General features: G+C 35.7%; 1 protein-coding gene across 1 annotated transcript in view; it reads right to left on the bottom strand.

Annotated features, from left to right (window-relative positions):
• The window catches only part of LOC150110034 (uncharacterized), a 135,237-nt gene that overhangs the window by 61,408 nt on the left and 47,770 nt on the right, over window positions 1-26,059 (bottom strand). The window contains exons 5-6 of the mRNA XM_090399796.1: window positions 19,350-19,575; window positions 1,195-1,333 (exon numbers count right to left, since the gene is read on the bottom strand). Of these exons, the coding sequence (XP_090255922.1) occupies window positions 1,195-1,333; window positions 19,350-19,575 (365 nt within the window). The remainder of the gene's footprint in view (window positions 1-1,194; window positions 1,334-19,349; window positions 19,576-26,059) is intronic.

Here is a 26,059-nt window from a genome sequence, read left to right as displayed (position 1 = left end):
CCACATACATTCGACATTCGGACAAGTCAAAATTCATAGTGAGCAGCCCTTTATATAAATTTTTAAATTTCATATAAAAACATTACTACATCACCTTTATCCAAATTCTTAATAAAATTACTCAAACCATTTTTAACCATATCTAAATTTATGATTAAAAATACTGATGACTTATTCCAAAAATATCAAACCTAACTTTATCTCATAAAGATGGCCTTACATCACTAGATGCAACTGCACTATATACCAATGTGGACATCTTCAGAGTTCACTATAGAATTAGAACACAAAAAATATCTATAAATTTCCTAAATTTATAAAAGAGCAGCTCTTTTCATATTACTACTGTGCGACCACAGATGCGAGACCACTCAACACTTCTGCGCATGTCAGAAGAAGGCGAATCCATTCCGATAAGAGTAATCAATGCTTTTCATGGGATGAGTGTTTATTATTATATGTCAGAAAATTAGCTTTTCTCTTATGAAAATTTTAGTTTTTAAACTGGTAACCATTTCGCTTGTACAACAATTGGAAAATTGACATATAAAGCACATGATTTCAAGTGTTAGTAACGAATTTGTACATTACCTTATTCCTTTCTCTCCTTCAACATGAATTGACTCTTCTTGGCACATTGCTAGCTGAGGGTCTCGGATCTGTGGTCAGACAGTACCTTTGTCACACATCTGCTCATGACAAATTTCACCAATGATAATATACAAGTAATGGATATGTTACCTCCATTTATTTAAATCAATACAGCTTTACAATACATGTAGTCCTGTCCTCCACATAATAAGTGTGAGGACAGGGCCACATGTATCATATTGACATTTTTACCCAATGACACCTAATCACGAATAGATATTGAATGATGGTTAGATCTGTCAGTGCGTAACAATGTCAACATAATACATGCAGTCCCATATGCATCATGTGAGGACACAAAAACCACACGTATTTTAATGTAGGCACAATGCCTAAATGTCAATCATGGCATTATGTCAACACAATACCTCGTACCGTATCCACTAATACAGTAAGAGGTATAAATTTTTATTCTTCATACTGTGTATGAAGAATAAAAACATTTTAATGTAAAAGCCTTCTAAGTAGACAAAAAGAGTAAGACAATAATATAAATGTAAAAAAAAAAATAAAATAATAATAAATCATGAAAAAGAAACCTACAGTAATATTAGTGCATTCTTGATGTCTGTGTTTTGGAGACCTCGATAACTTAGCAGCCATTAATACTTGTGCTGCACGAGATAACGGCAATTTTATACCATTGATGTTGCCAGTGAAATCTTGTATATTTTTAATACACCTAGAATATAAAATAAAAGGTTTAATTCTACACATCTTTGATTTTATTATTTCTACAAATCTTTAATTTTACATTTTTTTTCTTCTGTATACAAATCAACCTACAAAAGATTATAAATCCATAGCGCATCAGCATCTTATAGGTGAGCCATGGATTTAAAGTGCTCAGAAACTTGTCCTAAAGACCCAAAAATGAACTATTTCAAACCACCTTGGTCCTCCAGTGCTGTTTTACCTATTGCACTAGATACTCTATAGCAAATGCATATGGATCAGAAAGAGAGCTTATTATAGTGCAAAGTTCACTACAGTAAATTTAAGGGAAGAATAATATAAATTAAAGGTACCAAGAAATTATATACTTGGTTTAGACCCAAAAACATGAACTATTTCAAACCACTTTGGTCCTCCAGTGCTGTTTTACCTGTTGCACTAGACACTCTATAGCAAATGCATATGGACCAGAAAGAGAGTTTATTATAGTGCAAAGTTCGCTGCAGTAAATTTAAGGGAAGAATAATATAAATTAAAGGTACCAAGAAATTATATACTTGGTTTAATCCTTTATCGAAGTGTAAGCAAAGTTTGTTCCTGAAGTATTTTCAGGACTGGGGCAACTCGTATATACACCCTCTGTCCAAAAAGAAACCGAACTTTTCGAAAACATAAGAAACTAGTGGTGCCACCTGTTGTATCTTTTTTGATATCGAAAGCGGCAACCTTCATTAGTGTTGTGTAAACTGTGTATGACATCTGTTTCATTAGAGGTCGAGTTATAGTGCCAAGAGTGACAGTGTGTTTGATGAACGGTCAGAAAATGAGTTTCAAACAGAGAGCTGCGATTGATTTTTGTGTTAAACTTGGTAAAAGTTTTATCAAAACACATCAAATGCTTAAAAGAGCATACAGTGATGAATGCTTATCCTATACTCAAGTTTAACAGAGCTTTAAGCAATTTCAAAGTGGTTGTGAGACGCTTGAGGACGTCGAAAAGCTGGGCCGTCCAAAAACTGGACTGAGCGAAGTTAACATCCAAAAAGTGTGTGATTTCATCAAAGAAAACCTGAAATCATCTGTGAGATTGAAGATGAATTGGGGATTCCAAAATCAACTGTGCACAACATTTTGACCGAGAGTTTGGGCCTTCGTAAACTGAATTTGTGATTTGTTCCCTACAAGTTGACTGACGACCAAAAATTGTATCAAATTGAACACTGCAAAGACCTCATTAAAACCGCTCATAAGGACTCAAACTTCCTTGAAACAATCATTACTGGTGACGAAACATGATGTTTTGAGCCCAAAACAAAGTGCCAGAGTGCAGAGTGGAGACCACCAGAAGAGGTACATCTGAAAAAAAGTCGCTTGGAGAAGTCAAAACTAAAGACAATTCTCATATGTTTCTACGATTCCAAGGGCATTATCCACAAAAAATTCATTCCGGCTGGCCAAACGGTTCAATGGTGAGTTTGATCTCGAAATTTTGAAGCGACTGATAGCGAGAATTCGTCGCATACGGCATGATGCAGGCAGCTGGTCACTTTTGCACAATAATGCACAATCTCATCATTCGAACATGGTGAGACAATTTTTGAGCAAAAACCAAATTTGTGTGTTAGATTACTTGCCACATTCACCTGATTTAGCAGCCTGCGACTTCTTTCTCTTGCCCCGACTTCATTTGCCAATGAAAGGAAAGCGATATGACACCACTGAAAATGTTCAAGTGGCAGTAACCACAACTCTCAACAGCATGGTCAATTAACGAATTAATTGACCATGCCAAACACTGTATCATTTGCCTTAGTATCCCATATATGAGTAGCCAAAATGTGTCACACCCTATTATTAAAATACTTTGGATTAGAAGTAGCTGTTGGAAGTTTTTCCACTTGGTTATACTATAAATTAATTATAATAAAAGCAATAAATTTTACTTACACTTGGGTAAAGGATTAAACCAAGTACAGCAGTACCTTGAGATACGAGCCGTCACTAGGTCGATTCTTTACCTTGAGTTACAAGCCAGAATTTGAGATACGAGACTGCTTCGGTGACATCACAACCACCACTCTGCTCAGATTCCCGAGTCTTGCACGTCGTTCGATTCACATGTTTACCTCACCGCAGAAGCAATTCTGTCGTGTTGAGTTTGAATTTTTTGTTGTTTTTTTTTGTATGTACAGTTATTTACCTAATTTTTTTCGTATAACCATGAGTCCAAAGAAGGTGAGTGTAAAGAACAGTGGTGAGAAAAGGAAAAAGGTGATATCCATGGAATTAAAGCATGAGATAATAGACAAACATGAGCAAGGTGTAAGAGTAATAGACTTGGCAACGCAGTATGATCACACTACATCTACGATATGTATTCTAAAGCAGGACTCGATAAAGGCTATAACTCCAGCTAAGGGCATTAAAATTATTTCAAAGCTATGCAATTCTGTCCATGAAAAGATGGAGAACCTGATGATTTTTTGGTTGACAGGGAAGCAGCTCACAGGAGACACTGTGACAGAGACTATAATTTCAGAGAAGGCACGAGCCATTTACACAGATTTGCTGCAGCAGACCCCAGATACTTCAGCACAGGAGGCTTCACAAAAGCAGTTCAAAGCCAGTCCTGGGTGGTTCGAAAATTTCCGAAAAAGGACCAGCATTCACTCAGTTGTCAGGCATGGTGAGGCAGCGAGATCTGATTCTAAGGCAGCTGAGGTATTTGTCAACACCTTCGCTGATTTGATCGAAGATAAAGGATATATCCCCCAACAAGTTTTCAACTGTGACGAGACAGGACTCTTCTGGAAGAAGATGCCAAGCAAAACTTACATAACAGCAGAAGAAAAGATGCCAGGTCACAAGCCCATGAAGGATAGGTTGACCCTCGCACTGTGTGCAAATGCGAGTGGTGACCGCTGCTCGTATACCACTCAGAAAACCCCAGAGCCTTCAAGACACATAAGGTTTTAAAAGTAAAACTGCAGGTTATGTGGAGGGCAAACCCAAAGGCATGGGTCACCAGGCAGTTTTTTTGTGAAGCGGGTCAACTTGGTCTTTGGTCCTGCCATTAAGGAATACCTCGAGGTCAATGACTTACCTCTGCAAGCCCTTCTCGTCCTTGACAATGCTCCTGCCCACCCACCAAACCTTGAGGACGACATCCTCAAGGAGTTCAGCTTTATAAAGGTTCTCTACTTTCCACCCAACACCACCCCTATCCTACAGCCTATGGACCACTCCAATTTCAAGAAATGTTTTACCAAACACATGTTCCAACGCTGCTTTGAGGTTACGGAGAGCACAAACCTCACCCTTCAAATTCTGGAAGGACCACTACAACATTGTCATATGCCTCAAAATTATTGATATGGCCTGGCAGGGAGTTACAAAAGGACACTGACCTCTGCATGGAAAAAGCTGTGACTAAATGGGACTTTGAAGGATTTAGACCTGAACAGGAAGTGCTGGAGGAGATTGTGTCCCTCGGAAAGTCCATGGGCCGGGAGGTGGATGAGGGAGACATCGAAGACCTTGTCGCCACACATTCAGAGGAACTAACAACAGAACTACACACACAGCAATATAAAGAGGTTCTGCAGGAGATTGGTACAACCACAGAGGCAGAGGAGTTTATCTCTTCAAGTATAAAGAGAGTGTTGGCAATGTGGGAAAGTTTCGGATTTTATTGAAAAGAAACACCCTGAAAAAGTTGCAACTGGTCGTGCAGCGGCGCTATTTAATGACACTTGCCTAACTCATTTCAGAAACATTCTAAAAGGGAGTAAGAAACAAAGCTCCTTGGACAGGTTTCTATTGAAACGCCCTGCAGATGAAAGTGATGAAAGCGTGGCAAAAAAGAAAAAAACTAGTGAAGAAGAAAATTAAGTTAAGCAAAAGTGAAGTGAAAGAAAAAATTAATACCATATGCTAATTGGCTCCACCAACATCTGTTTATTTCTTTAGATTCTCTTTTACATGTATGTATGTATAGTATTTGGTTTTATTTTGTTTGTATACAATATTTGTTCATTATAAATACATTATTATAAAAAAATTGGAGTGGTTTTTTGGGGGCTGGTATGAATTAATCTCATTTTAATTAATTTCAATGGAGAAAATTGATCTGAGATAAGAGCATTTTGACTTACAAGCTCGGTCACGGAATGAATTAAACTCTTATCTCAAGGTACCACTGTATATAATTTCTTGGTACCTTTAATTTATAGTATAACCAAGTGGAAAAACTATCTCCAATGCAGAGTATGCAGTCCAATAGGCATGCAGTTTGAAATACATATCCATACTTGAAGTAGAAAAAGCCATCAAAAGCCTGAAATGTGGAAAGGCATCTGGAGTAGATGATATTCGACCAGAAATGCTCAAGTATGGAGGTATAAAAGTCTTACAGTAGTTGCACTGTACTGTTCAGAAGGCCTGGACACAGACGAATTCCAGATGAGTGGAGTAGAGCTATCATAGTATCCATATATAAAAAGGGAAATAAAACTTAATGTGAGAATTACAGAGGTATTTCCCTACTGAGTGTTCCTGGTAAGATTTATGCAAGTATACTTGAGAAACGGGTGAGAAGGATTGTGGAAGGTAAGCTTGGTGAAGAACAAGCTAGATTCAGGCCAAACAGAGGTTGTCATGATCAGATTTTTGCTTTACAACAAATAGTTGAGAAATCATGGAAATATAACAAAGATCTGTATTTAAGTTTTGTAGATCTGGAAAAGACATATGACAAGGTGATAAGAGAAAAGCTATTCAAAACTACAGCTGCATGGTGAAATGGGATATTATACAAAGCAATACTTGGTCTCTATTTGAATTGTAAGTCAGAAGTCAGAACTGAAGGAAGTACAGGAAGACTGTAGACCAGTACAAGATTCCCTGACTAAATTGAATAACTGTTGTAATCAATTTGGTATGAAAATTAGCAGTAGCGAGACAAAGACAATGAAAATAGGCAGAAGCATTGAAAATATCAACTGCATTGTGAATGGAGAACCTATTTTTAGTGAAGATGGTAAATTAAATATGGAAATAGACAACAGAATCAACAAAGCTGGTAAGATAGGAAGTCAACAATAAATTTATATGGAATAAGAGAGAAATTAGTCAAAATGCTAAATTAGCTATATACAACAGTGTTCAAACCAGTTTTAACTTATGGATCTGAGAGCTGGGTCAGAAGTAAAACACTAGACCAAAGACTAGAGACAAAAATGAAAAAAAAAAATGAAAGACTAAAGACCACAGATATGACAGTCCTGAGAAAGATTAGGGACATGAACAGATGGCATCATTAGCAATATTATATTAAAAATAAGGATATTAAGAAAGAACTTATTCTTGTTAGCAGAGCTAATCTCTGGTGGTACGGTCACTTAAACAGATGGGAGAGGAAAGATGGGATTAGCAAAACAAGTGTTCTATGCCCAGTTGCCAGGAAGAAGACCAAGATATATGTGGATTGATACAGTGAAAATCCTTAAAAGAGCTTTCCAAACTCTGTGTCGTGACACGTTAGTGTGTGTGTTTGCTGCAGTGTGAAGGTGTGTCGCGCGAACATAAAGCCTTAAACAGAATAATCGCGGAAAATTTCCCCAGCGGAATCCATTTTGCAAAGTACCGGTACGACTTTTAGTTAGCGCCATTAAAGATATTTGGTCAACCTCTCGGAATCCCCTCGCTGAATCTATACCGACTTGCATGCAACTATCACCATCAGTTTCGTTTTCATTGGGGTTTTCTATAGTTCATTCAAGTATGACTGACAGTAAATGTAAACAGAAGCTAAATTGTGCATAGCCGCACTAAGGAGTCCCAAAAATACTTTACTTTAAATAGAATGTAATCGCAATATGTTTTACGTTCTAGAATTTAAATTTCACTTTCAAAATTATATATACAAACTATCTTTTAATTATTTTAAACCTTTAAGAATATTTCATATCAATATATTTCGATAAATAATGGAAAATAAATGCAACCGAATTCATCCCTGTGGTTTTATCACGTAGTAGTCGCTCGGTTTTATTATCGTTCGACAAATAAAAATAAAGCGCCCCACTTATTCATACAAATGTCATCATTGATGTTTATTCTAACTGCAACGTGAATAAACGAAGAGCTGGTGCTTTTATTTTATGTTTAGTTACTGTTAAAGCTTTACAATAAATTCGCAGTTTTATTTATCATATTGGTGTTGAATTACCCATAAAATGGATAAGTTTCTAATTAATAAAAGAAAAGCTGAAGGTGACGTTTGTGATGAACAAAATGTATCGACTATAGAGGAAACTACGCAAGAATCAACTGTTGAACGGTCTGCATTAATACGGAAGAAGTGTAAAGGAAAATTTTCCACACCTCGTTTATACAATAAAGATTATATGAAATTGGGGTTCACATTTTCTGGTAATGAAAACCATCCTTGTCCACATTGTTTAGTTTGTGGGGTGATACTTGCAAATGAAAGTACCAAACAAATTAAAGCACCATTTTACCTCAAAATTGAAACGTGGAAGCTTATGAATGCTTGATGACAAAAAGCGAGTGTCTTTATCAACTATTCCACCAAATATTGAAAAGCTGTGTTCATCCCATGAAGCTCATATATCTCATTAAAATTCTATTATTATATATTTCTGTCTTTTCTTTCTATTTCTTATAACAATGACATTAATTTTGGAAATAAATATATTATATATTTTTATTTTGTATATTTTATTATATATAAAAATACAGTCCGCGCGGTTAGCCTAGTGGCAATGCGCTTTGCAACCATATGCCTGGGGAAGGAGTGTCCTAGGTTCGATTCCCGTCGGTGACGTGAGGAGCGGAAGGATCTTCCTCGGCCATAGCCAAGTTAGCCAGTCTTGGGCGTGGACAGCAGGGTTTTTCCCCAGTTTATTCTGGGGTTTTTCATCCCGCAAAGCAGGCAAACTGGCCTTGAGAACTCAACACTACAGGCCATAGGATACACCGGGGCATAAGGCTGACCACCTTATCCTGTAAACGGAGTGAGGTCCGATGATCAATGGACTCTCGACACCACAAGATAAAAGAGGGTATAAGGAAGATGATGACATAAAAATACAGTATGATCGAAAAAACTCAACAAGCGAGCTATGAAATCTGTTTTCCCTATATTAAATACATTGAAAAATTAAGAAGAGAGAACCATTTCAGCTCACTTGATGTGGTTTTTATTCGATCATACTGTATTATATATTTTTAATAAAAATGAAAGGTTTTCATGATATGTTGTGTCGTGAAACAAGTTTAACCTCTGGTTTGCTAATAGACTGTGTCGTGCCCTCAAGACAAGAGTATAGTCTAACTATATCACGCAACCTTTAATGGAGTTATATATTTGATCTAATCAAATATCAAAAAGAGTTGCTTGTTATAGTAATGATGGGATCAGTTTTAAAAGGAGTAAGTGATTAATCACTTACTATAAATAGTGAATTTTTATTAACCCGGTATCGGATGAACAGGAAGAGATTTTTAAATAAACTTTCTAAAGTTATACAAAATATAACTGTAAAAGCATATACAGTAATACCCCGACTTACGCGGTTTCTTACACGTAAGTATTCCTGTCACGCCTCACCACTAGTCGTATTTTTCCGCTCCGGCCGCATTCGCCAGTGTCAAACATGCTGTGAACAAGCACTAATGTGTTTCACGCGGTCTCCATTCATACACGATTTTTATAGTCTTGACAAAATCGCATAAAAAATAATAATGTCGTCCAAAAGAAGCAAGTCCGATTCTTCTACAGCTAGCAAGAAAAGAAAAACATTGACTTTGGAAACAAAACTCAACATTATTAAAGATATTGAAGGCGGAATGAAAATTTGTGCGCTATCAAAGAAGTTCGATCTATAGGAATCCACAGTAAGAACAATCATGAAAGATCATCATCATCATCATCATCATGAAAGATAAAGAAAGAATTCTCGCTGCTGTGAAAAATGCCCAATCATTGAATTCAAGTATAATTCGTAAACATCATGGGATTATTGGTGAGATGGAAACGATGCTTAAATTATGGTGTGATAATCAAGTGAGAGTAAAAAATTGCCCAGTTGATCAAACAACGATGTAGCCAAGCCAAGCTGATTTTTGAGAGGCTAAAAGTAGAAGCGGCCAAAGAAGAAAATTTCGTGGCCTGTAATGGTTGGTTCAACCGATTTAAAAATCGCTGCAACTGACACAGCATCACGGAGAGGCAACAAGCACTGATAAAAAGGCTTCGTCTGCTTTTCCTTAAGACACTTAAGGCTATCATAGAGGAAGGTAGCTATAGCAGTCAAACCATATTTAATGTAGATGAGACCGGCTTGTTCTGGAAAAAGATGCCTAAGAGAATTTTCATCACAAGTGAAGAAAAAACGTTTCCTGGCTTTAAGGCTTCCAAAGACCGGTTGAGTAATGCTTGGTGGAAATGCAGCTGTTGATTGCAATTTAAAACTTCTCTTAATTTATCGCTTCAAAAATCCAAGAGCTCTGAAAAAAAAATCTAAAGCTGTCTTGCCAGTGATTTGGAAGTCAAATTCTAAAGCTTGGGTGACAGCTTCTATTTTTGAAGACTGGTTTGGTCACCACTTCATACCTGAAGTTGAACGTGTATTGCCAGTTTAAAAAAATTCCGTTTAAAGTTATGCTCATTATTGATAATGCACCTAGTCACCCTTCTGCAACTTTAATTGATTTTGATCCACGTGTAAAAGTTGTTTTCTTGCCTCCAAATACAACCAGCTTACTTCAACCGATGGACCAAGGAGTTATCAAAACATTCAAAGCGTACTACACATGGTGTTCGTTTGCAAGTCTGAATGAAGCTATGAGACAAAATGAGCAACTGTCTGTTGCTCATTTTGTCTCATAGCTTCATTTTGGAAAGTTTAATGTTTTAGATGCTGTAAGGATTATTGGAAATTCTTGGGGTGAAATTTCCCAAAAAACCTTGAATGGTGTCGGGAAATACTTTGTCCATTCTTTTTTAAATGCGAAACGGAAATGTTGCCAGAAACTGATCAAGTTGCTGAGGCAATAAAAGAAGTTGTCAACCTTGCCAGGCAATTAGATTTAGAAGTCGACAGTGAAGATGTCAGCGAGCTGTTAGACTCGCATAACAAGGAGCTTACAATCGACGAGCTCATAGAGATGCATAAGCAAAGCGCTACTGAAGAGACCGAAACCTCAGATTCAGTTTTACCCGAAAAGCACATGACAATTGCAAAATTAACAGGTCTCAGCTTAATTAAGAAAGGTTTACAGATTTTGGAGGACATAGATTCTAACGAGGAACGAATTGTAGCCACAAGGCAAAAAATAAAAAAAATCACTGGCTTGCTTATGAAGAAATTTTGCGTGACAAGAAAAAGACATTATGCCATCAGACGAATTTATTAGATTTTATGAAACCATCGACATCGAAATAACTTTCTTTTTTTTAATGTATGTAAAACTACAATTATGATTACTGTATATTTATTAAAAAATATAGGTGTTTTTGTAAACCTTTGGTCCCAATTGTATGTTTGTATATATAAATTACATGCAAAATTACACCCCGAGTTACGCGAATTCGACTTGCGCGTTTTTCGTTGGTCCCACCTATCGCATAACTTCGGGGTATCACTGTACTTAAACTACATCTGATCTGGCCACATGACCCATGAGAGGCACATCAGACTGAATTACAGTGCCGTGAAATTATGTTTGTCTAAAAAGTGTGTCACCAACATGAAAAGTTTGGAAAGCACTACCTTAAAAGATAGAAATGCGTTGGAGTCTTGACACGTAACAGATTGATTTGGAGGAAAATTGTAGATAGGAAGTTAGTAATGATCAGGCCCCGGCACGAGGCAGGGGCAGAATGAGCGAATGCCACAGGCGGAAAAGTAAAAGAGCGAAAAACATGTTACGAATATACTGGAGGCAGAAAAAATTTTTAAAAAAAAAATTAACTTGTATATATCATATATTTAAAAAATATTAAATTTATATATACATAATTATAAAGATAATTATATTTTATTCTAATTATATAAGCTCCAAATAATTATTTTTATTTTGATAATTCCTGGGACTAGTACCGTTGACTGGGTGTAGCATAGAGGCAGATTGCCTCACAGCGCTGCTTGATAAGGGTGCTCGTTCAGCCATATTATGGCAACAAGATATTTTACAAAAATAGTGTTTAGTTTACCAAATAAAAAAGGTGCCATTTCCCATTGACAGTTAAGTGTGCTTATTATATTTTATTAATAAAAAAATTATAGTCATACATACTAAAACTAAACATTTTAGAACCCACTTATTAGATACTTAAGGAAACAACCCATAAAGTATCATACGATATGAATTTCATAAACTTTTATAGTCTATATATATATATTAAATTATATTATGCATGAATTCTCCTGCTCAAATTGCGAGTCACTACCGCCCTGACTTTCACATTGGAGCGATAACTCGCTCCCTGCAATAAACAATACACCCTCAACAACAGTAACTATACTGCAGAAACACGAAAAACAATTAGTTTTATCATGTCACTGAATAAGGTTCACAGACATTTGCAGACTGTGTAACATATTTCTCAACAAATAGTGCAATTAGAGACAACTGGGAATATAAAGTGGCAAACTCTGAAGGAAACATTGATTAATTCTGCCAGAGAGGCATGTGGTGAGGTTGTGTGCAAGGATAAAAAAATCCGAACTCCCTGGTGGATACAGGAAGTTAAAGAGGCAGTGAAGGAAAAGAAGAAAGCATATCAAAAGTTCCTGGCAAATAAGTCAGCTTTTACTCTTACAGAATACAGAGACAAATGTAAGAAAGCTAAACAGTGTGTAAAACTAGCTAAACAAAAGTCATGGGAGGACTTTGGCAAGAATATAGAAAATAAATATCAAGAAGGTGGCAAAATATTCTGGAGGTTGTTGAAGAAGCTTAGGAATGGAGGAAAGAGTGCTGTAAAAGGAATTAGAGATGATAAAGGTGAAATGAAAACAGGAGAAAAAGATATCCTTGAAGTATGGAGTAATTACTTTGAAAAACTGCTAAATGAAACAAGCAGTGATGACAGCACAGTGATAAAAAACACTGACCAGGCATGCAGTCAGGAATACATATCCATACTTGAAGTAGAAAAAGCCATCAAAGGCTTGAAATGTGGAAAGGCAGCAGGAGTAGATGATATTCGACCAGAAATGCTGAAGTATGGTGGTATAAGAGTCTTACAGTGGCTGCACTGCATAGTTCAGAAAGCCTGGACAGAGGGACGAATTCCCGATGATTGGAGTAGAGCTCTCATAGTACCTATATATAAAAAGGGAAATAAAACTGAATGTGAGAATTACAGAGGTATTTCCCTACTGAGTGTTCCTGGCAAGATCTATGCAAGTATACTTGAGAAACGGTTGAGAAGAATTGTGGAAGAAAAGCTTGGTGAAGAACAAGCTGGATTCAGGCCAAATAGAGGCTGTCAGGATCAGATCTTCACTTTACGACAAATAGTCGAGAAAGCATGGGAATATAACAAAGATCTGTATTTAAGTTTTGTCGATTTGGAAAAGGCATATGACAAGGTGCCAAGAGAGAAGCTATTCAATACGCTGCAGTTATATGGTGTCAATGGGGCATTATATCAAGCAATACTTAGTCTTTATTTGAGCTGTGAGTCAGCAGTTAGAATTGAAGGAAGTACAGGAAGATGGTTTAATGTTAAATCTGGTGTGAGACAAGGATGTACATTATCCCCTCTGTTATTCATTATCTATATGGATCACATTATGAAGGAATGTGGTATTAAACCTGATATCAAAATTGGAGATGTTAATGTCAGCTCTTTGCTTTATGCGGATGATGTTATACTTCTAAATAAATCCGCTACAAGTCTGCAAGATTCTCTGACTAAATTGAATAGCTGTTGTAATAGATATGGTATGAAGGTCAGCAATAAAAAGACAAAGACAATGAAAATAGGCAGAATCATTGAAAATGTCAACTGTGTTGTGAATGGAGAACCTGTGGAACAAGTAAAACATTTCAGCTACTTAGGCACAATTTTTACTGAAGATGGTAAACTAAATATAGAAATAGACAACAGAATCAGCAAAGCTGGTATCTTGGGAAGTCAATTGAATAAATTCATATGGAATAAGAAAGAAATTAGTCGGAACACTAAATTAGCTGTATACAAGACTGTGTTCAAGCCAATTTTAACTTATGGATCTGAGAGCTGGGTCAGAAGTAAAACACTTGACCAGAGACTAGAGACCACAGATATGAGAGTCCTGAGAAAGATTAGAGGCATGAACAGATGGCATCAATGGCAATATCATATTAAAAATGAGGATATTAGGAAAGAACTTGACATTGTCAGCATCAAGGAATGCATTAGCAGAGCTAATCTCAGATGGTATGGTCACTTAAATAGAATGGGAGAGGAAAGATTAGCAAAACAAGTGTTCTCTGCCAGGTTGGCAGGAAAACGACCCAGAGGAAGACCAAGATATAGGTGGATTGATATGGTACAAAGTGCCTTAGACGATAGAAATATAAGATCTGATAATGCTGGAGTCTTGACAAGTAACAGACTGATTTGGAGGAAAATTGTAGATAGGAAGTTAGTAATGATGTAATTTTTTCATGTAGTACTGTCATATCCTGTACACCCCTTGAGGGTACATGGCAGGAATTTGATGATGATGATGATGATGGGAATATAAACACTAACGAATCGCATCTCCCCTTCAACAGAAACTGCTGTATAGACTCAAGAAAAACCACATGTTGCCAGTGCAACATATGGTTTTGCTTGACACTACCCCATCATGAACGTGTTAAAACTAAGAAATATATAGTGAATGTATTTCAGATGTTATGGAAATCAGTTTAAGAGAATTAGCACTTCCATTCAATTGTCAGCTTGCTTTTTTGTTTGGGTCAAGCGATCTTTTGTTAATACCGCACCAATCATATGCACTTCTTAATAGATGCTCTTTCTCTACTGACTTACAATCGTGCACATCTTTCACTTCTCATTAGTAATTTGTCAAGGATTGTTCATTACGTATCTCAAGTCTTAAATTACTGGTAATTTTTGCTTGATATAATGGGAAAGAAGATGACTCTATTTGGGTAGATAACTTTGATGTTGCACATAAGAACACCGCTCTCGAGGACAGAAGAAATGATTGAGAATAGAAGCTTTTTGGTAAGTCATACCCATTTTCAGTTGTTTTTTTCTGAAAACTCCCACATATATCTCGCACCACAATTTTTTAGCTTTAATTTTGGGAAAAAAAGTGCGAGTTATATTCGAATAAATACAGTAATTTTTTTAGCTTTCAAATTTTTAAGTATAGATCATTGGTTAAAGACTGGATTTATAAAACGCACAAAAGAGAGCAATATAGCAGATATAGAAATAAGCAATTTCACTCCTCTCATTGATGAGAAATTATTTATATTAAGTAAAATGTATAGTATCTTTATAAATTTTGTTCTATTAAAAATAAATCATATTTTTTGTTTAAATGTACATCTAAATTCAAATAAAACAGACATCTACAATGAAATATATTTTTATTTATTTATTATTTTGATAAGGTACTTGATAATAATGAAAATTAAAACAAGGGGGTACACGGATATCTGAAATTTCAGAAACACTGATCTATCCAAATATTTAGTCTGAAACATAGGTGTATATTACGCTGTTCGTTTTCTTAAATTCTGCTTCGAATTTGGATAGACAAAACAGCTTGATATGCACTTCTTGCATTTTTTTCAGCGTCATTTCAATTTTGAACGTGAAACATATTGAGTGTATTGTGTATTCTGTGTTTAAGTGACTTTACAATTTTTGCCTTTGTTTTTAATTGTGTACTTATTTTTGGATTTTTGATAGACAAATAAAATTTTAAAGATAATAGTTTATAAATTATAAACATATTAATCAGAGGGGAATTTTGCTAAAATGCCAAAATCACTTGTTGGGCAGCATCGTTACATCTTACATTGCCCTCAATAATTATAGTTTACCTTTCATTATCAAATTTTCAAAGTATTGTATAAATTAATAATTTATAGTAAAAATCCATAGAAGGCAACTGTTTTAAATTAGTTTTTTTTTTTAAATAAGATTTAATTGCTTTAAAACTCTTAAAAATAACAAATTAACTCAATATTAATAATTAATAGAAAAAGAATAATTTAAAAAATAAAACTGCAATTGATCAACATCAGCTAAAATTACTCAAAAAAGAACAAGAACACTGGATGCATGTTTTACAATGCATAATATCAGTTATTAAATTTCTTGTAAAAGAAAACCTAGCGTTCAGATACTCTATATACAAATAATAATGGAAACTTTTTGAAACTGATTGAATTATTTGCCAAATTTGATAGCATATTACAAAAACATGTAGAACGCATAAAAAACAATGAAATTCACGTTCATTATTTAGGGAAATGTATACAAAACGAAAATGTCCTTAATTGTAAGATATGTTTCTATAAAAGAAAAAAAAATGTAGAAACCCAAAGATATTCTACAAATAGAGGAAAGATTTCTAGATTTTATTAAAATTATTAGAAGAAAAAAAATTAAATACACTTGGTTGTCGACTTTCGTTCTGGCTGACAGGTCATAAGTCGATCTGATCGTATGTCGGCCATATAATTATTAACAGTATTCTTTAACCTTTCTAATCTTTTTATCATCTATATAATTTATTTATAAAGTGGCATAAAAACCACTCTAACAGCATGTTGAAGGTCTTCCAGATGAGGAGGCTAGCCAGGGGCATTGTCCATAATCAATAAAATCTTGAAAGGAATACCTCTCTCCGCACAACATTCACGAGCCTGGGGAATAAAGCAGTTCATGAATCAGTCTTCGAACAGTGCTTGAGTCATCCAAGCTTTAGGGTTTGAACGATAGTAAATGGACAGTGTGTGCTTGTTGATGTACTTAAATGCATGAGGGTTTTCTGAATGATAAATGAGAAAAGGCTTCAGCTTAAAACCCACGGCAATCCCACCAAGCAACAAAGTCAACTGAGCCTTATAAGCTTTGAATCCTGGCATCCTTCTTGCTTCCTGGTGTATGTATGCACGATTAGGCATGCGTTTCCATTGCAAGCCGGTTTTATCTACGTTAAATATTTGTTAAAGAGTCGAAACTATCAACGAATTTTTGGGCTTCATCTTCATCTGCACTTCCTGCTTCTCCTGTGACACGTACATTATGCAGTATATGTGAGAGATAGTTATCATATGTGCAGCTGCCTGATTTATTATTAATTTATTATTTTATTTTTTTTTTTTTGTGGTCGTAAGTCAACGACCAGATGTATTCAAAATATCCGTGGTTAGGGATATGACAACTGGTCAAATATGAAGGGGAAGAATGCAGGGGGACAAGCACTTTTAAGGAACAAAAATCCTAGATCATTTTTTGTTCCGTGTTGTATGCATTCCTTGAACTTGGTATTGAGCGATGTAGCAAACTGCAATGTAGATATGGTTTTATTTTTTGATATTATTCAGTCAATCTATAATTTCTTTTCTTCATCGAGTCATCGATGGGGAGATGGGAAAGTCATCGATGGGGAGATGGGAGATGGGAAAGATGGGAAAAAAAAAATTAATTCTTTCAAGTTTATATTTGGCACATTTGTTTGGTATGACATTCTAACTGAAGTCAATGCATCTAGCAAACAATTGCAAAATATCTCTTGTAATATTATGGAAGCCTTGAAATCATTAGATGTTGCGAAAAAATTCTTGACGTCATACAGAAGCGAAAATAATTTTTTGAAAGTTAAGCACCAAACCCATAACTTTGCTCTAAATATTGGGTTAAATGCTGATTTCCCAACTAACAACAGCACACAAACTCGACACGTAAAAACTCAATTTGATTACGAATGTCCTGACGAATCAATTACTAATTTTGAGCAACAGTTTCAAATTAATTTTTTTAATGTAATTCTTGATTCAGCAATAACATCAATTACTGAGAGATTTGAACAGCTAAATAAATATGAATCAATTTTTGGGTTTCTCTTTAATATTGGTAACTTATAATTTGATAATGATACATTAAAAAAAGCTTGTTTCGACTTAGAAATTGTTCTGTCTGATGGTGATCAAAAAGATATTTCAGCAATAGATTTATTAGATGAATTAAAAATATTGTCTTGGAGTATATCAAATAATTATTCTCCAAAGAAGTATTAAATTATATTTGTCCAAATAACTGCATAAGTCTTTTTTTCTTAATGTGTACACATCACTGTGAATTCTTTTAACAATCTTAACTACAGTTACAAGTGCAGAGCGCAGTTTTTCTAAACTACGACTTATTAAAAATTATTTGAGGTCCACAATGTCCCAAGAGAGAGAGAGATTAGATGGCTTAGCCACTTTATCTATTGAAAGTGACATAGCAGAGACATTAGAGAAGTAGTAGTAAAGTCTTTTGCCGAAATTAAGGCTAGAAAGGGTTTTTTTTTAATCACTAAAATTGTTAATTCTTAATTTAGATTTTTTCATATTTAATGTGATTTATGTAATATTTATAAATTGTGTCAAAATTATGTACTCATTATATAATAAACACAAATATATTTTTTTATTTATTATTATTTATTTATTCACTATACAGATATCCCTTGCTTAACGTGAGATTTGATTAACGTGGCGAAATTAATTGCGTCAATCCCTTGATATACGTGGCAAGAGTTTCGATTAACACGCCTTTAACCATGTGGAGTTCACAGCTGATCTGACAGATACGTGCAAAATGTTTAATGTAAATATTCATAATTCTGTGTATAGCTTGGAGGTCATGAGTAGCTGTGCATTCATATGTTAAGAATAATATTCCGCACTGTTTTTGCTGTCAATTTGGTTTAACACATGTTATGTAAAGGTTTGTGATATTTTACAGTAAATTGTATCTGAGAGATACTGCGACCTCCAGTGTCATTATAGCATGGTTTAGTTGTTTTTTTATTTTGTTCAATAATTTCTAGATTGTAACTGAAAATAAATAAACTATCATGTATTGCTGAAATAGAGAGCCAGAGGCTTATTTATCATACATGTCCTCTAGGAGATGTGCTCTACAGTATGGAAAATACTAAGGAAATTGATCTGGAGCTTACTCCACCTTTACTACGAGTTGTGCATAAGGTTGATTATGCTTGCATCCACCGAAACATTTAGTTTCTATATATTCAGCACGAAACTCTTATTTCGGCTATGAAATAATGTTGGATTCAATATCCACTTAATTTGTACCATCATGTATTATATTTGCAGTGTTTTTTTATTTATGTTTTATTGCTTGTTTGCCGAGGTCTGAAGAGTCATTTTGCTTGTTATCGTAGAATTCATGCCGATAAGAAAAAAACTAAAACTGTTCAAACGACTCTTGATAACTTCTTCTGATAAAAAAATTGCAGTAAATAATGTAGGTACAAATATTTATAAACATTAACTTTGCATTCATTTTTTTATCTTTCCTAAAAGAGTACCATATAAAACGAATTATTAATACAGCAATCGACCATGGACGAATTGTAATTTTTACCATTGATTATTAGATTTGATTGACGTGATTTTGATATATGCGGTAACATCGAGGGATACCTGTATATATAAAATTTTTATATATACATATACAATTTTGACTGAAGGGCGGAAAAAAAAATCTTGCCCACACTTAAAAATTTGCTCAGGCCGGCTCTGGTAATGTAAGTTTTTCATGTAGTACTATCATATCCTGTACATCCTTAGAGAGTACATGTCAGGAATTTGATGATCTTTTCAAGTTGAAAATATATAATATTAAACTGTTAAGATGTCTTCAATTGTGGATACTGAAAAAATTATCAACAAATTATTCAAATACTGAATAATTTATATTCAAAAATATAAACAGCCAGAAATAAGAAACGCGTACCTACCTGTTTTCTAATTTGGATACAAAAGTAACTCTGTTATCTGTTTCCTGAGACTTGGAACTAGTAGAAACCTTCTTCTGTTGACTTACGACTAAATTATCTGGACAGTGTTCCTTATTGCCTAATCGCAAGAAGTATAGTCCAAATTGACGGTGCTTGCTATAAGGTTGAACACAAATTACACGTACACGATCCCACTTCTCTTTCACTGCATCTCTGTTCAGATTTTCTATTACATTTTTTGAAAATTAAAATTTTTAAAAGACATCAAACTGAAATCAGCACCTAATATTTTTATTTTTGATTAAAACATTAAACACTATTTACAAAAGAAATTATACACTAACCATTTCCAAGTTATTAACTGACAAATTTACATAATGAATACACGTGTTTAGAAAGGACAACTGTAAATGGCATCGTATTTTGATAACCTTATGAATACTCCTTTAGTGTGCGTGTACTCAACAATTTTGGAGTGTTCTTAAGAAGAAATGGCATACAAGAATCATGTCTCATTCCTCTCTCTCTCTATTTCTAAGAAGCTTATCCCATTACTGCTGATCTTATGATCAAAGCAGAATGATGAGAAATGTTGTAATGATACAAGTATGGTGCTTCTCCAAAGAATGCCAATGATGATAGCATAATTATCCAGGGAGTGATGATAGTTATTGAGAGGACTGTAGTATGCAAGTGCAATGCTATCCTTGCAATAATGTTCTCGGGGGATCCACATGCATCCATGAGATGGGTGAGAGTATAATTCCTTGCAATTAACGAACATACCATGGATATGACTCTTCACATAGACTGAATGTTTATTAATGTCTTTAGCAGGGTGGTATAAGAATATCACTCTGCTTACTGGAAATCTGAAGTGGCTTGGAAAAAAAATACAATAAAGGCTTGACTAGCATTTACTTCATCTATGGCACTAAATGTGCTGTAGATCTGCAACCTTTCATAGGTAAAATTATCATTTAAAAACGTGAATTTCTACATGGTCTTACTTTCAAAACCCAGTATGTGCTTGGAAAAAAGGTTGTTCCTTGCTGCAATGACAATAAGATGGGTAATAACTATGCTTATATGCATCTAATTTCTAGAATAGTGTTTTCCAAAGTAGTTATCATATTGTGAATTGGATAAACAATATTTTCAGGTTTTTCATTTCTCTGTTATTTTATTCAGTTTAATTACACTCCCATCACATGAATGAAATGAATGTTTGCTTATTCTAGTATAAATTTGTACTACACTGTTAATTGTGCATTTCATGAACAGTGTAATTACACTGTTCATGAAATGCACAAACAGTACAAATAAGAAAATATACATATTTTATTAATACCACAATGTATTAATAAAATAACAAATGGGAATCATAGTTTATACAGGGTGTTCGGGATAAATTTGACAGTTTCGTAAGGAATAAGAAAATCTTCTTTGTATCTATTAAATTTAATGAATTGACAAAAAAACATTACAGGCAGAGTTAATTACAATACTATCAACAAGATTTACTCAAAATAACCACCATTAGCATCGATCACAGCTTCAATTCTGCTTCGGAACCTCGAACAAGCTGATGCTACAGTCTCCCTGGGAAGGGCCGCAAAAACTGTTTTAATTTTATCCATTAACTGGGCTTTTGTATTACTGGAAGTGCGATTGGTGTCTTTTTCAACTGCGCCCCATACAAAATAATCCATGGGGTTAAGGTCTGGGGAGTTTGGAGGCCAAACATTTGGACTGGTGAAGTCGTAGAAATTTTCAGACAACCATTTTTGACTTTTCCCAGAGGTGTGGCAAGGGGCCGAATCCTGCTGCCATACATACGGCCTACCATTGGCTACCCTTGTTATCCAGGGCTTGACTACAGTTAGCAACTCCACGAACAAAGCCCGAATTCCAATGCCAGGGTTCTTCAACACCTGTTCCTGCAGATTTGCGAGGAATTCTGCTGTACGAACGCAATCAGATCGTCTGCTAGGGATCTTTCTTCTTGCTACATCCTCGTAGTCACCATTGCAAGTCTCTAGTTCATGCCTGATTGTTTTTACTGTATTCAGGGAGCATTGGGCAGCAGTCGTAATATCCTTATTTTGATGGCGGGCACGAATCATCATGATACAAGTTATTCTCTTCCATGATTCAGGTGGGTTCTAGCTATCCATCCTTTCTGACATCTTGTATATGAATGAAGAAGGGTCCAAACTTTTAAATGAAGAGAAGTGTGTGTTAATACATGTAACTTACGGAAAAATATAATTAATTATAAATATGTCAAATTTATCCCGAACACCCTGTATATGTCAATGTAATGAAAATGTGCTTAGAATTAAGCAATGTTATTTTGTATTTTTGAGCTTCTGTTTTCAAACCATTGTATAAAAATGCAAATGGAATATTCTGCATGTCATACAACTACTAAAGACAAGAATTCAAACCTCAACTTTTTTTTTTTAATATATTACTCCCACGTGCACATAAAAGGTTGTTGCAGAACCTATAGTAAATTGGCACCATTCGGTTGAAGATGAGGAATCTGATGTTCTTTATAAAGAACTGAAGTTTATAGTCTTTGGGAAATACAGTAGACTTTCACCACAGCAACCTCTTAGAGACCAAGAATATTTGTTATAGTGAATTTTCTAAAGGAAATTCACTACACAATGCTCTATAAATTACTAAACAGTGCTATTCTAAAGCAGAGTATTATGTTTATTGGACTTTGGTCAAGACTTTTCAGTAGTTTATTATAGTGGGTGAGTATGTTAACAGTGTCTGCTACAGCAAGAATCAAATGTACTACATGGGGAAGGTTGTTCTAAAGAATAGAGGTAAATGGGATAAAAGATGAGTGGGAATAGCAGGTTAGGTAAGTTAGCATTTGAAATATAAATGGATTTTGGACAGTGCTGTTGAAGTTATTGATGGCTTAACTGAAATGGAGGTGGGGAGAGATGATAGTGCAGTTCTGTGGAAATGGCATCCATTGAAATATCTGTAGAAAAGGCACAATGCAGAAACAAAGTGTGGCTGAAGTGAGTCCATCAGAGAGGAATCATCAATTAGTCTAACTGCCATCCTCTGAACTGTAGCAAAAAATTTTAAGAGAGGTGTTTGGTGAACCATCTCAAACATGATGGCAGTATTCTAATGCTGGGCAGATCTGAAATTTGCAGAGCAGATGGACAGAGGTAAGTGATGCCTTAAGCTAAAAAAAGACACCATGTTTTTTTGGAGGTTGAACAAGCTATAAATGTGATGTGTTTGTAACAAGAAAGGCCAGAGGTGAATGGTTTAGTGCAAGGGGGGAAGGAGAGATTGTGACTGTTACATGCCTTAAGTTAAAAAAAGACACCATGTTTTTTTGTAGGTTGAATAAGCTATAAATGTGATGTCTTTGTAACAAGAAAGGCCAGAGGTGAATGGTTTAGTGCAAGGGGGGAGGAGAGATTGTGACTGTTACATGTTATTAGAGGTAAGAAGAGAGGTACTAAGGTCAGGCTAGCAAGAAAAAAGACAGAATTGCATTTAGGAAGCACTGAGGGTGACTGGATTGTCATTACCATATATATTGAAGAGTAATATGGAGATTATTAATGTACAGGCACTTCCCATGGAATCAGAAGACTCATTCCAGGAGATCCAAAATATCCACTCAATCTATCATACCTCTCCTTCAACCCATTAACAGACAAAGCACTCACAACTGAAACTGGCAACCCATTCCACTCATTCACAACTCTCCAAGCAAAAAATCTAGTCCTCAAACCTCTACCACTCTATTCTCTCAGTCATTCAGGTTGTGGGGGGGTAGCTATAAGCTACCATACTAGGGAGATAATGATGATAAGCAATGTGTTTTCCTATTGCCTTCCTTGCCATAGTCTAATTTTATGACTGTAGCCACATGTGTTCACGGGACTGGTTTGTCCGTTTTGAGGGATGAAAAACCCGAGTTACCAGAAGAAAAAACCCTCCACCCAGGTATGAGACTGGTTAACTCACCTTTAGTCGAAAGAGACCAGACCCCTACTAACTACACGTTCATGCCACTTCCAGGGATGATCCCTTGTTCGGGAACCTCCAAACCCAGTGCATCAACCCTATAAAACTCTCTAAATAACTTAAATGTTTCTATCATATCCCATCTTTTTCTCCTATCAACCAACTTCTGCAATCCACACATCCTCAATCACAGACCACTCACCATCTTTGTTGATTGCCTCTGAATCTTTTCTACCACTTCCTCATTCATAACCCAGGAGACCTGAGTACAATAATCCAGATGTGATGTGTCAAGGTCTTATAAAGAGGAATAACAACTTATTCCTTATCTCTACTTATTAATGTGTTCTTCACTAGCCAAGTAATCTTAAGTGCTAAGATTACTTGGCTAGTGAAGAACAAGTAATCTTAAGTGCTAACTAAGCAATACGTCCTCTAAACTCTGTCTACCACCACCCCTAAATCTCTAGCTTCATCTATTTCCTGGAGTACAGTGCCATCAATGCGATACGTCTTATAATCTATGAATCCCAAAATGCATAACTTTACATTTCTCCACATTAAAATGACACCGGTTATCTTTTGCCCACATCCTATTTAAATCGCCCTGAAAGCTCTCCACATCTCCTTCATTAACTATTACTGTACCTAATTTTGCATCAGTAAAGAACTGAATATTTCCTTTCAGGTCCCAGCACTGAACCTTGTGGCACACTGCTAGTCACCTGTTTTTGCCTTGATTCTGCTCCTTCATATACCACTTTCTGATATCTGTCAATTAGCCACACTTTTATCCACATAATCAGTACCATATCTGTCCGCATTTATTCTAATTTGTGTAGCTTGGATGATATACTCTTACAAATTGGTCACTCAGTAACTCAACAATTTTATCTGCTCCTGTCACCTTGTGACCATCATCATCATCACCACTCATTAAGGTTAATCTTCCATAGTTATTCTTCCTTTTACTTGCCACGTAATAAAAGAACCCCTTTGGAATTTCCTTTCGCCTGCTCAGCTAGATTCTTCTCATATGATTTTGCCTTCCTTGTCATGCTGACCTTTCTTGCCTGAGCCTTGTACTGTTCATGAATTTGCTGGTCACCTTTCTCCATATACAAGGTGTGACAATTTAATTCCCAGAATGGCCATGTAGTGTTGCATGTGTGGTGATTTGGTTGGAGTCACTTGAGTAATCGTCTTTGTACATGTTTTAACTAATGAATGGTTTAATGCAAGGGGGAGGAGAGATTGTGACTGTTACATGTTATCAGAGGTAAAGGGAGAGGTAAGGTAAGGCTAGCAAGAAAAAGACAGAATTAAATTGTCACAATGGGTTGCCAGTTTCAGTTGTGAGTGTGACTCGATTGTCATTACCATATTGAAGGGTAATATGGAGATTATTAATGTACAGGCACTTCCCATGGAATAAGAAGACTCATTCCAGGAGATCCAAAATATCCACTCAATCTATCATACCTCTCCTTCAAATTAACAGACAAAGCACTCACAACTGAAACTGGCAACCCATTCCACTCATTCACAACTCTCCAAGCAAAAAATCTAGTCCTCAAACCTCTACTACTCTATTCTCTCAGTCATTCAGGTTGTGGGGTAGCTATATCATATCCCACCACCTGAATGACTTGACCAAAGTCCAATAAAAATAATGCTCTGCTTTAGCATAGCACTGTTTAGAGATTTACAGGTGCATTCTGCGTGCATAAACCCCCAAGCCGATAGAGCCATATGCTAGTTGGCTATTGCAAATAGAGATCTGCATGTAAACTTTGACAGAAAAATGTGTGATCAATATTTGGAGCAGCATGTTAACATCAGATTTTGTGTAAAAATCGGCAAAACTGCTACTGAAACATTGGAGCTGTTGAAAGTGGCATATGGTGTGGATGCTCAAGTGCCTTTGAGTGATATTTCATATACTCACTTCTTCAGATAATTTTATCTGAAGAAGTGAGTATATGAAAGATTTCTGCGAAGTTTGTGCCTCGAATCTTGACAGATAAACAGAAGCAGTGGTGGGTTCAAGTTGCAACTGATCTATCTGCAAATAAGCACATAATCACAGGTGACGAAACCTGATGCTTCCAGTACGATCACAAAACAAAACTACGGAGCATGCAGTGGGAAACCCCGAGTTGGCCATGTCCAAAAAAAGCATGCATGTCATGTTCGCAGTTCGAGACCATACTGGTGTGTTTCTTTGATCACAAGGGGAGAGTCCACTATGAATTCATTGAACAAGGACAAACGGTCAACCAACAGTGCTATTTAGAGGTGCTGAAAAGATTGAGAGATTCTATTCTGAGAAAAAGACCCGAATTGTGGCTTGACAAGTGGATCATCCATCATGACAATGTACCAAGCCATAGTGCGCTCATCAGGAGAAAGTTTCTTGCCAAAAAATCGATTACCAAATTATGTCATCCTGCTTATTCACCCGACTTAGCTCCATGTGATTTCTGGCTGTTTCCAAAATTAGACTGTGCTAAAAGGACGAATATTTTCTGACATCGCCGATATCCAGCATAATGTGTAACAGGATCTCAAGAGTATTCCGGAAAAAGAGTTCCAGGCCTGTTTCCAAAAATGGGCACATTACACTGTCTAAGCCAGTGTGTAAATGCATAAGGGGACTACGTCGAAGGCAACAGTAGCCACTAATGTATAGT

The sequence above is a fragment of the Typopeltis vanoorti genome, chromosome 1, assembly GCF_054136105.1.
Source record: "Typopeltis vanoorti isolate ZY-2024b chromosome 1, IOZ_Tvanoo_1.0, whole genome shotgun sequence".
NCBI lineage: Eukaryota > Metazoa > Arthropoda > Arachnida > Uropygi > Thelyphonidae > Typopeltis > Typopeltis vanoorti.
This window is presented reverse-complemented; position numbering and strand designations above follow the sequence as displayed.